At 39.6% G+C, this 12,878-nt stretch overlaps 1 protein-coding gene across 1 annotated transcript in view; it reads left to right on the top strand.

The window, feature by feature from the left end:
• The first annotated feature begins 10,896 nt into the window (after positions 1 to 10,896).
• The window catches only part of NHSL1 (NHS like 1), a 58,347-nt gene continuing 56,365 nt past the window's right edge, over positions 10,897 to 12,878 (top strand). Inside the window, 1 exon segment of the mRNA XM_032485022.1 lies at positions 10,897 to 11,456. Coding sequence (XP_032340913.1) covers positions 11,399 to 11,456 — 58 coding nt within the window. The 5' untranslated portion in view covers positions 10,897 to 11,398.

Raw genomic sequence — 12,878 nt, 5'->3', positions numbered from 1 at the left:
CAGTTGGAGACATTTAACTGTAAGTATTGCTGTCAGTTCATCAGCAAACCAAAGCGGTCTGTCTTAATTTGTCTCATTATCATTCTGCATGTGAACCAGCTGGCCTCTTAACAGAAGCAGTTGATCACACCAGCTTATTAACTGTAGCCTTCATCTTAACCATATGCGAAACAATATAAGAAATCACAGGAAATAGGAGAAAAGCTGAACATTTTATGGGATTGTTCCATCGACGGCAAAAGAATAAGCTCAAGTGATTCTTTTCTTTCAATCTTCATACTTACTGACCATTAATTAGGAAGAAGTTAGGCAATGATAAGTCTGATTTTCCCTCGTTCATTTAAAATTAAATATTTTTTGCATTTGAGGACAATATGGTTTCAGAATCATCTGCTCCCCAAATGGAAAAACACTCCTTTGGATTCCTTTGTTGTAAGATTGAACCTTTGGGTTGTGAATTGATGTGGACCTCTTTTTCCTTAGCACTAGTTATTCACATGTAGATGCCCCCTCATTGATTTAGAAATGCTTTATGTAACTCAGAGGTGCTTCCTTAATCGGAGCTAGGTCGCAGATAGTAGGTCGTGTGCAAATATTCACAAATCTTCCTGGAGGTATGAGATCGACTTTGTCTAAGTTGAGACTGAAAAGGGACTGATTATAGAGTGTGGCCTTTCTTTGGTGGAAGAAAATGAGGGCCTTCTTTTGAGACATGACCGTGAATGAGTGTGTTAAACCGGAGCCCTTTCTTCCAAAGGTCAGCGGCAGGAATCATTTTCCAGTACCGCTGTCTCATTGAGGGGACGGCGTCCCCCTGTAGGTGGCAACCTTCTACTCTATTTTGTCAGTTTTCCTCTGGTAATCTTGATTAGGAAGCATCCTTTGCTCTCAGTTTTTCTCTAGGTAGAAAATTCTTCTCAAGTGAAGATTCTTTGTAGGTTTTGTAAAACCATAAATCAAGCAGGTCCTTAACATTGTCCAGTTTAAAAAGTACAGGAGAGCTCAGAATATAAAGCACTGTAACTAATCACACGACTCCCTTAAATTAGATCTCCAACATCATTACATTATACTTTGGCTTTTCCTTCCATGATGAGATTTTTTTTTTTCTTCCCTGAAGATTTAGAAGGAAGGTTACATTGATTTTTTTTCTTTTCAAATTTTAAAATTTATTTCCCTTTAAATTACTTTTATTATGAAAGGATATAATTATGTTAAATTTAAATAGCACAGAAAATATATTTTAATTTCCAAGTGATTGAAAGTTATTCTCTAAAGATGTGCCAGGCCCTTAATATGCATTCAGAAAATGTGTTTTAAATGACTGTATTGGGAAAGGTAAAGTGAGTTAACTTTACGACTGACCTAATTGCTGTGTCGATCCACTCATGGACATCCCTTTTCTCCTGAAATGAGCCTTTATATACCGAATATAGTCTAAGTAAAATGAACTGGATGAATTGGGACACCAGGGTGGATGGATTCGGGCTATCCAACATGTCGTGAAGAGTAATTGGTTAAGTATAAGTATATAAGCCTACAGTTAGTGAAATTATCCGTTCTCTTTCTGCAAGACGGACATAGTTCACTTTGGAGGAAGTTATCCTTGAAGTAAAATGACGTATGTTTTTGAAATAAAGGATTACGAAAGCTCTGTCAAGGAATGGTTCTTAAGGAAGACTAACATTTGAATTATAACCTAAACAATGAATAGGGGCATGCCAAGTGGGTAAGTCAGGGATGAAGCACCCCCCACGGAAGAATAACAAAGGCAGAGAGGGAGAGATGCTGTGGAGGTTGGGGCCGCGCCCGTCAGCCCTGCAGTGGAGGCAGGGGAGCTTGGTGTCTTGGAAACACGAGATGGAGGATCCGCTCAGCTGTTGTGTGGCTCTGTGACCTACTGCAGGCTGCTTATTTTGTAAAATAAGAGGAGTGGATTGGATGCCTTCTAGGGCTCTTTTCAGCTCTAATTTTCTAGATGGCTATGCCATCTCCCTTTGCCAAGTTGCCCTTGCTCTATCCCTACCTGCTGGTATTTCCCATCTCATGGCTTATTCCCTTCACACAGCCCTCCCCTGTCCGCCCCACCCGTGTCCATCATCTCTGGACAGTCTCTGGATTGTCACATTCCCTGCGTTACAGACAGTGCGTCCTTCCATCCCTGCGGGCAGGGTTGTCTGCTCAGTCAGCAGGGCTCCCTTTGTGTTTTGGGCTTTTGATGGGGGGCTGGGGGTGTTGACTTTTCTTCCTAGCATGCTTTCCGTCTGCCTCGCCTTTCATTTGTTCAGCATTTGTCACATGAATACTGGGACTTGACTAAACTAGTCACAGTGACAACAGACATTTTGAAATTGACCGAGCAGATGGTAGCAATGGTTTTAGATTAAATTATTAACTAGGACCCACAGCAGAAGCCTTTAGCTTCAACACATGTGGAGTAAAGGGTATTTCCTAGCATCAGAATTGAGTGGCAAAGCGGATGCCAGATCAAGTTCCTTCTAAAGAATTGATGCATTATCATCTCTTAAGGTTTCCCTTTCTACCCCTGGCCACCCCCCAGCAGATATATTGATGAGAAGAGAGATTTCCATTTGTCTTGTTTTCAACATGCCATATGATTCATCATTAAAGATTAATTCTGAAGCAGAAGAAAGAAAAGGCTGTTGTACCAATGAAGTTCTAGAATATTGGTGATTTTTAATGCACTTTTGTGAAGTAACAATTCATGGGACAGTTAAAAACAGTTCTGCGTAAGCATCTGCCATCAGACACGTTTTCATCCTGGGGCAGCGTCTCTACAATATTACCTTTCAAATGTGTGTGTGTGTTTAACCTCATTATGCAACCGTAAAAAGCGAAAGATTACACTCACCGAATATTCAGATTTCCCCATTTGTCTGAAAAAGACCTTTCTTGATAGCTGGTTTATCCAAACCTAGCATCCTATCCAGGATCATACATCTGGTTTTGATGTTCCTTAAATCGCGTTCAATCTGTCACATTCCTTTTATTGTTACTACTTTTTAATTGATTTATGGGAGCTGCCAGGCCAGCAAAAGGTCCCACTTTTTAGTTTGAGTGCTTGTTCTTGATTTTTCCTCTAGCTCCAGCTCTGGTGTTTCCTGTAAACTGGAAAAACTTAACTTTTCAAAAATGTTTAACTTCAGTGTACCGCAGGTGATGTTTATACTTGGTGTTTGATCACATCAGAAGCCACATAACATCGGTTGTCCCATTAGCATCGGCTGGATTAGAGAGACAGCAGGCTGGTCCTTCCACGTGCAATTGTTCTTAACAGTCCTCTTAGAGGGCAGCTCCTCAGTAAGGGCATACAAACTGACAAGTCAATCAAAAAGTTTTACATGTTTAAGATCTTAGACTACTGAGAAATGAAAACTAGTAATTTTTAAGAAAAATGCCTGATGTGAAAAATAAAAGATTGATTCTTTAGTCACAAGTAAACAACTCATCTTTCGGTCCCCAATCAATTAAATACCAAACAGCAAGAACCTATAGTCCATTCAGTTTGTGTTGAATAATGTAAAGTATATTTTTTCATCTATTGTATCAAATGCTTAGGGGTAGTTTTTAAATTGTATTACAATTGTATTAGCAAATGAATTTAACGGTAGATTTTTAAAAAATTCCTTAATTGTGAAATTTTTTCTCTCTGAAATTCAACTTTGTCTGGGCATCCTATATTTTATTTGGCAGCCCTGTTTTTAAAATTTACTCTTATTTGCACATGCATTGGTTGTAGTAATTCTTCTGCCTACGTTATTAATTTGCTTTGCAGCTTCAATAATGATTGCTACTTTCATAGATAAGAATTAGAGGCTATATAGAATTATCTCAATGTCAAAGTATTTATTAAAACGTGAGACATAATTCTTACTTCCAAAAGTTAAAGTTATGGGAAGACATGACTCCTTAATAATCAGAGGCTAGTCCTAAGCTATCTGTAAGACTATTACTGAAGCATTATTATGAATATTTATTAAGTAGGTTATGTTGCTAGTTAATATTCATACAGTTCTAAAATCTCTTACCACTAAGTGTGCACAGTTTATTTTATACAATACAGTGGGCCTGTATTGCATACTTTCTGCTATGATGTTTTCCAGTCCAATGAGTCTGAAAAGCACAAGAATGAATGGGTGTGTCTGTGGATTTAAACATTGTATTTCAAGTATTCTAGCCACGCACAAAGATAATTAACTACACCTAAATTAACTTAGTCATGTACAGTCTTCTATTTCAGATGTTAAGCTTGATTTTTAAAAATAACATAAAACATACCAACAGGCAGTAAAAGCATAGATAAGGCTGGGCTGAGAAATTTTCTGTTTTGAAGTTGCGTTGAGAAGTGCTTAAAATTATCATTCAGAACCTGGAGCTCTGACCAGAACTCCGTTACATCTGATTTTTCCTTCCCGTCCCTCCCCTTCCCACGTAGGAGACCACCACGATCTTTACTGATTATATATTCCATTTTCAGTTTGATCAGTTGTTCAGTTTGGTGTGGTTAAATGTGTCTACATATTATATGACATAATCATGCCTCGTTTCTGCCTAGAACTCCTGTGTTTAGTATTTGAAAATGTTCCTTTTTACTAAATACTGTTTAACAAAGTTTGTGAAAGTTTTGGGATGCAGAATAAAGACTTTCAGAGCCCTGACTGCACTGAATGCACCAAGGAGGGCTGAAGCTTTGTGGAGATGGGGAAGAAGAAGGGGGCAAAGGCCTTTTCTGTGGGTCTGGGGAGCCTTAGGCAGCTCTGCTTTTAAGAGGCTTCTAGGTTTGCACATATACTCTTTTGTCCTTAATAAAAATAATGAGGGTGTATTTTAAGGTTTACTACAAATGAAAGCATGAGTGGTGACAGAGTCATTCATTAAGCAGCCAGGGTTTAATTCTTTAATTTGTATATGTTAGGTATGTAATGGTTCCTGAAACATGCTACGCGCTGTCAAAGATGGGCTGCCCCCACCAAGGGCGCTGTGGAAAAACCACCCTCCGGAAGAATGGATTCTGACCTTCTCACCGTTGGCAGGATTTGCTGCCCCAGGTCCCCAGCTTCTCTCCCTGCCTCCGGTCAAGCCCACCCAGGCCCCCTCGAACTCACTTTTCACCCTCACTGGTGATCTCTTTACAGTGCCACGCGGGCCATGAAGCTTCCTCTCTTAACCTCCCTCAGTGACTCCCTAGCCCACTTTCTAAATTCCACCCCCTATGACAAGCAAGGCCCTTTAAGTTCAGGCCCCTGGGTCTCTCTCCACCTCCTTTGCCACCTCTCCCAGCATCACGCTCCCCTCAGCTTGCACGGGAGTGTTTGCAGATCTCCGCGTGTCCCGTGTGTCCCCGGCTGTGCTCTACCCAAGGGTCCCCTCTCCTCTGTTCTCCAATGGCTATTGTCTTCTAAATGAGATCCTGAGCAGACAGAGCCAGAAAGATGTTGCTAAGATGGATGTCAAAGGGTGTGCTGCCTCTGTTTTCTTCTGGGAGTTTTATGGTTTCTTACATTCAATTCTTCAATCCACTTTGAGTTGGTTTTGGTGTGTGATGTGAGATAGTCTAGTTTCATTCTTTTGCTTGTGGCTATCTAGTTTTCCCAGTGCCATTAAGTGCCCATCAACAGATGAATGGATAAATACATACACACACACACACACACACACACACACACACACACACACACACACAAAGGGAATACTACTCAGCCGTCATACAAAAAGATGAAATCTTGCCATTGACAACAATGTGGATAGACCTTGAGGGTATCATGCTACGTGAAATAAGATGGAGAAAGATGAATACTGTATGAGTTCACTCATGTAGAATCAATCAATCAATCAGTCAATCAATCAACATTCTTACGTACTTACATACCAAGCAAAAACAAATGCACAGATACAGAGAACAGGGTAGTGGTTACCAGAGGAGTAGGGGACGGGGGAAGGCAGATTGAGTAGAGGTGGTCAACTGTATGGTGATAGATGGAAACGAAACTTTTGGTGGTGAGCAGGCTGTGGTTCAGACAGAAGCTGAAATATAACATTGTACTCATAAAACTTACATAATGTTAGAACCCCATTTTTAAAAAGCTTAAATGTCTACCAGTAACTAAAAGTATATTTGGATTTGCTTGAATTCTTCTCTAGGGAGCAATACCATGACAATATTTCCTGACCTAATAACCTCAAATGATGACATAGGATCTAAAGCTAAATTCACTAAGTTTCAAACACAAATAAAAAACTAGTTTATAAAAAATAAATTTAAAAAAGTGAGCTGCATGCCCTTTGTCATCTTTCCAGTTAACATCACGGTCTTAACTCTTTCCCCATGCTCATTCAGTACTTTATTATTTTTATCTGTTTGGGTGTGTCCTCCCCACTGGACTATGACCTTCCTAAGAAAGTCAGTGGCCATGTTGGCTTTACTTTTAACCTGGATGCCTAACCCACGGCAGCTAATAAATGCTTGATGTAAAACTGCTGACTGACAGAACATAAATGCATAGTTACAGTTAAAACTTTGCAAAATACCCCTCTGTCTCTTTGCTGGTATGTTGTATATCTGCTCCTGGGAAGTAATCAGGTAACTGTAGAAATAATCAGATGATTCCTAGAAGAAAAATTTAAATGTTGGTTAAAAATAAGATTTTATTTCAAAAGATTAAGAAGAAATGTTGGAATTTTATGAAGAACGATGCCAATATTTATACAATAGTAATGGTATAGAATTTCAAAATTCTGGACCAACATAAGCTGCCAGGATTATTCATGTGATATTAGAGCATATTTTTCTTTGTAATATTTGACAGTATTTTCAGAGAACCATGATTTATTCTTACACTTTTTCTTTATGGATTCTAATAAGAACTTTTATATAAGATACATTAACTTGGATGTACTAACTGAAGATTTTTACTCTCATATTTTTATTATTTATGGGCTCTAATAAAAACTTTTGTGTAAGATATATTAACTTGAATGTACTGACTAAAGATATCTTTTCAAAACTTAGTATGCGCTAGTGAAAGAGGGTCCAGGACACCCTGATGCTCAGAGTCTAGATCTCAGTTTTCTCATTTTTAACTGGAGTTAAAATGTACATTTCTGGTTCATTGAAAACTTGACTGTCAGTCCTAATAGAAATGAGAAAGTTCTTGATAAGCAGCTGATTTAAGTAGACTGGCTTAAATTAGATGTGCAGCTTGAGATAATGTGCAATTTGGGTGGAGTTTAGCACGATGGAACTGGAGGACAGGCCCGTGAAAATCAGTAGATGCAGATGAAAACTGAGCAGAGTGTTTGAAGGTGGAGAGCTTCTTCCACAGGTGAGCAGCCTCCTTGTCTAAAGGTCCAGAGAGGAAATGTGCTCAGCTTCGTGGGCTGTCCGGTCTTCGGTACAACGGCTCGGCCCTGCTGCTGGGTACAGCGCGAGAGCAGCAATGCACGAGAGGTGCACGAATGGGCGTCGTGGTGCTCATCACACCCTTGTTGTCGGAGGCTGAAATTTGAATTTCATGTACTGTCACATGTCATGAACTACTATTCTTTTAAGTTTTTTTCAACCTTTTAAAAAGGGACCAGCTGGATTTGGCCCAAGGGCCATAACTTGCTAAGTCCTGCCTCACACCAACAAAATCATTAAGGTTTCAAGGAGGAGTAAGTAAACAGCACAGGACAGAGTTTTAATGACTGGCTTTTTGAAGCCAGATAAGAGTTCCTCAGAATCTAGAGAAGGAGCAATCAGATGTGGGAAGGGAACTAGTGGTTTACAGTGTTGATGAAGAACTGAGTCATTAGCAGTATGATGAAAAAGGTAACTAGAAAGATGAAGAGAGAGAAGACCACTGGTACTAGTTAGGAGTTCATGGTGACCACTGGGAACTTTTTTTTTTTTTTTTTAAATGAGAAGGAGAGAATTTTAGGCAGGAGGAAAGGTAATACGTGCCCCAGAACTGGAAGTGGTAGGTTTGGAGTGACCGTTCTGTGGAGCTGGCCGTGTAACTCCGAGGCAAGGAGAAAGACAGCTGTGAGGTCGTGAAGTTGATTTCCCTTCTGTTAAAGCATGACTGACCCTTTATGAAGCTTAGCTGAGATTTTGTTCATGTCTCTAACAAATGCTTATATATGCTTACCACATACCAGGGACTGCTCTAAGGACTTCATCCACAATAACTCTTTAAATTCTCATCTTAACCTTATAAACAGTGTTATTTTCTCCATTGTAGAGATGAGAAAACCAAGGGAGGAAGAGGTCACTCCTCCAGTAAGTGGCCAGTGTCCTGGGTGCGATGGCTCCAGAGTGACCCTTCACTCCTGTGCTGTGCTGTTAAGTCTCCATGTCTGGGACAGTAGAACTTTTTTTTTTTTAAATTGTTGCTACTCTAATAGAGCTAAAGTTGGAGTAACTAGTACCATGGATTTATATATTTTCTGTTGAATATATAAATTGAGCCATTAAAAAATGCTAAACACGTTGGTAAAAACATGACTCTTCAGTAAACTGTGACATCCAGGCAATGCAAATTATTAGATGAAAACACTTCCCCATTCTCATACATCTATGCAGGATGTAAAGTAGGGGCGTTGGGGAAATATTTATAATTAGTAAGCTCTTTCCAAACACAACCTAATGTGTAACACAATAATACCGTAATTCATGTGGTTTCCTTCTTGAAGATGTGGACTTAAGGAGTTAGGAGGCAGCATGAAATAATGCATAGAGAACAGTGTCCCAGACACTGGGACAGAAGCCTGCTTTCCACCCCTAGGCTTACCACTGATCACCGTGTAACCAAATAGTGGCATTATCTTTACACAACTGTGGCCACTTAATATCAGGTTGAATATTGAATGAGAAAGGAAATTACCCCGTGTGTGACTCTTACTACAGTTCATTTTCTTTTTTTTTTTTTTTTTTCAATTGCAGTGCAGTTGATTTACAAGGTTGTGTTAGTTTCTGGTGTGCAGCATAGTGATTCGTTATACATATGTATGTATTTTCAGATTATTTTCCAATATAAGCCATTACACGTTATTGAATATAGTCCCCTGTGCTATATGTCAGGAAGTTGTTGTTTATCTATTCTATGTATCGTAGTTTTATAGTTTATTTTCCTAGAGCACTTCCCTGACTAGTCCTGGTGGGTTGAAAATGTCTCACTACCCCGTAAATGTACCTCTTTAAAATGAGAGCCAGAGGAGATCACTGTACAGATTTTTTTTATTACTGTCGCTCCTTTGGTTTTCACTCAAATCTCACTTTTCAGTGAGCTCTCCCCTGACTCAGACACTGCAGCCTGGCCACCTCCCCACCCCTCAAATCCCTTTTATCCTAGTCAACTTTTTATTTCGCCATTGCGCTCACCACCTTCTAATATACCGTATAATTGTGGTTTCTTGTCAAATAATGTAAGCTCCAAGAGAGCCAGGATCTCAAATGCACTCACTTAGTCTGTGCTCAGTATTTACCTTTGTAATGACTGCATCAATGTTCCAGGGCCATTGTTGCATATGTGAAAGGCTACACACTGTTTCCAGTTTGGAAGTATGCCTGGTGACATTCAACCTCAGAAACTTGCAGATTGTGAATTGAACAGTAGTCCTGAACCGGCTTACTACCTGTCTTGAATGCAATGAGTTGAGAGGCAGCTCTGGAAGCCAAGTGAGGTCACTCTTGCTTATAAATTTGTTTTCCTACAGGGAACTTTGCACACTCATTTCAGGCAGCTATATAATTTAACTTACACTCCCAGTCCTCATTTGCCATCTTGCTATGTATGTAATTACTTTTAAATGAAGCTGTGTATGGGATGAAAGAATGCAAGTTGGAAATCCGTGATAGTATGGATGTGGGTAGGATAATATGTGTGTTTTGGTTTTTTTGTTTGTTTGCTTTGCTTTTGTTGCTGTTTATAAAAGAAGATTAAGGGGTGGGGGATGATTTCAGGAGGGATCATTCCAAAGCTTTCCCTGGAGGGAGCCCTTTATATAAATTTTATTCTTTGACTAAGAGCTTTTGTTATAAACTAAATGTTTTGAATTAGTGGGTTATTGCATTTTTCCACTCATTTGTAAGTCTGGCCCAAAGCTATGAAATAAGAGGCTGTCTAACGTGTTTCAAAAACTGTTTTGCCGTAAAGTGGGGAGAGATGTGAGGAGCATTCTTTTCCTTTGTCCCTTTCCATAATATTTCCTGATCTGTGTTCTTTTCCTTTTTGTTCCTGTCCCTTTCCCCTGGAGTGTATTTTTCTAGTGCCTGCTTGTACCGCATTTCTGATTCTCTTCTGTTTGTGTTTCCCCAGTTCTCTGTGGCTAATTACAAATGAGCAAAAGAACCAGAACTCAGTACGGTGTATTCAGGTTAAAGAGACACTCAAATAATGTTTGTATGAAATTACTCCTCTTCTCTCCCATGGTGGGTGTTTGATGTGGGATTTTTAAAACCTGGCTCTTAGATGATAATTAAACTTAAAATACAGATTTAAATGATTAGAGTACTTTATCATCTAATTTCTCCTTTTGAGTAGGGAAAGAGTTTTGTTGGTGGTGGGGGGGTGAGAGTTGTGGCAGCTTGGTGCAAACAAAATTACCCTTTGCAACAACGACAATGTGCTTCTCAATCACTGGCAAAGGAAAAAAAAACTGGGTGAGAAGACAGGGCGTACTAATTTGCACGAAAATGCAATCAAGTCATCTTTTACAGCTCCATGGAGATCCTATTGTAAAGTTTTACTGTTTGCAAACGTTCCTTTGGTGTGGGAGGCAGAGCCTGGGGGCGTGGCCAGGAAACAATAGTTTGGCTCCTTTTTCCCTCCTCAATCAGTTCAAATTCCTGACTTAACTGGAGAGTCAAAGAATCAACACAGACTGGCTCTAAGACTTGTCAGCTCCAGTAAAACGATCTGGATGTTCATAGTGGCCCAGTGAAAATGGGGAACACATTTGCTTCACCTCAACTTCCCTAAAGGAAAATTTGCGCTATTTTTGTTGACTCCAGAGAGGAGAAACTTCTTCCTTGTTGGGGAGAAAACTGAATAATTGAGCACCAAGGCAGAAAAACTGATGTGGCTATCATGCAAATAAGAACTGTGACTGGCTTTCTCTTTCTTTCCGCACCCGCACCCATTGTCACTGGCGGCTCTCAGCCTTAAAGATTAGGTTTCAGTGGGAGCTTTTCAGGTTCAAGGACTGTTAATGGTTTGTAACTGCCTGACAATAAGCTCAACCTCCAAGTTACATCAGCCCAGTCAGATGTCTAAGGACTCGAGACCAGAGGAAGAAAGTTAGAATCTGGAGCAGAAGGAAGCCGCTTGCCACCTGTCTGCTGGACTGAGCTTTTAATGTGATTTAAATTTCTAAGCCCTATGTAGACATCCTGGAAATGGTGGTCTTCATTAATACCAAGATCAAGTCTTTAATTAAGCTTTTTAAGAAGAAAAGTAAGTAGTTTCTCTTCTCCCAACTGTATGGGAGTGTGTGTGAGCGTGCGTGTTTGTGTTTTATAGACGACTTCACCCTTTTGCATGACGGAATTAACAGTGTGAAACAGCATAATTGGCATGTTTTAAACTCCATTCTATATCAAGTTGTTCAAATGCCTCAGACTTTTGTAACTCTAGGGCAGAATTATGTGATCTTTAGCATGTCTTACTTATTTATGGTTGAGATTTTAGGCGAATTCATTTCTTTTGAGAAGCTCAAAAGGGGGAACCCTTTGAAGAAGGGGGAACCCTTGTGTTTACTCTATGTCTCCCATGATGTACAGTGTATGGTTTTTGATTCTTTGGCTACATGTGAGGAGACTCGGTAACGTACCACATATTTTTGGTGGGGATGATCCTCTAAAACTCTCTGGAACTCTTTGTTAGGTGTTTAAGAGCTCAAGGACAGGCTCCGTCTAGACGTTGGTCATTGTAAAGGACACAGCTTTTGTGGTGTGGCTTCATTGTGTACTTACCATTGGTTTAAGTTTCTTTAATCCAGGTGCTCCTTCATTCTTTAGAAAGTATTTTTTTCATAAATACGTGGGGTTTTTTTAATCTAGTTGTTGGTTTATTTTACTTTAGTTTTTGGACCAATGGATTTAAATGCCAAGGAGCACTGGTAAGAGAAACTTTGGAGAAAGCAAAAGAACAGCACTCCGGGCTTATTTCTGCAGCTCTCTGGGTCAAAGGTTCTTTGGATGGACTGATTAAAATCTGCCCTGGCAAGAGTGAGATACACCAGGGGAGAGACAACTGTTCTTTCATGGGAGCCAGTTGATAGCTGTACGGTGGGGCTGATGGTGCGATTACACGGACTTGAATCCTATTACTTGAATTTGATTTGTAATTGGCAAATAGGAAGAGTTTCAATTTTCAGTATTTTCCAACGATGAAGTATGGTAATTCAGTCTTTCAAATAAATGGACATCAGCGGAAAACATTGTCATTAACTGGGCTGCTCTGTGGGGGACATCTGTTGAGTTCCATCCTGTGCAAGATTCTCAGATACATAACTAAGAGCTAAGTCAGGTCTCCATGGACTTTATATATTAAGATTGATGGTTCTATGTATGCACCATGCAAAACATTTGTTCAACAGAGATTATGTGAAATGCCAGGAGCCTAATTTACATGCTGCTTTTAGCAAACATTAAAAGCAGAAAGCACACAGGACACTTCTGTTTTAAACTTGATGTCTAATTCTTATTTTCCCATTTAGCAATTTATGGAGAGGGTGGGATGATTAAAATTTTTTCTTCCTTCTAGTTTTATTGAGATATAGTTGACATAGCACTATATACATTTAAGGTAGATGGCATAATGATTTGACTTACACACCATCAAATGATTCTCACAGTAGGTTTAGTGAAATGCATC

Source organism: Camelus ferus, chromosome 8, assembly GCF_009834535.1.
Source record: "Camelus ferus isolate YT-003-E chromosome 8, BCGSAC_Cfer_1.0, whole genome shotgun sequence".
In the NCBI taxonomy this organism is placed as follows: domain Eukaryota; kingdom Metazoa; phylum Chordata; class Mammalia; order Artiodactyla; family Camelidae; genus Camelus; species Camelus ferus.
Note: the sequence above shows the minus strand (reverse complement) of the source record. Positions and strands in the feature narration are given on the sequence as shown.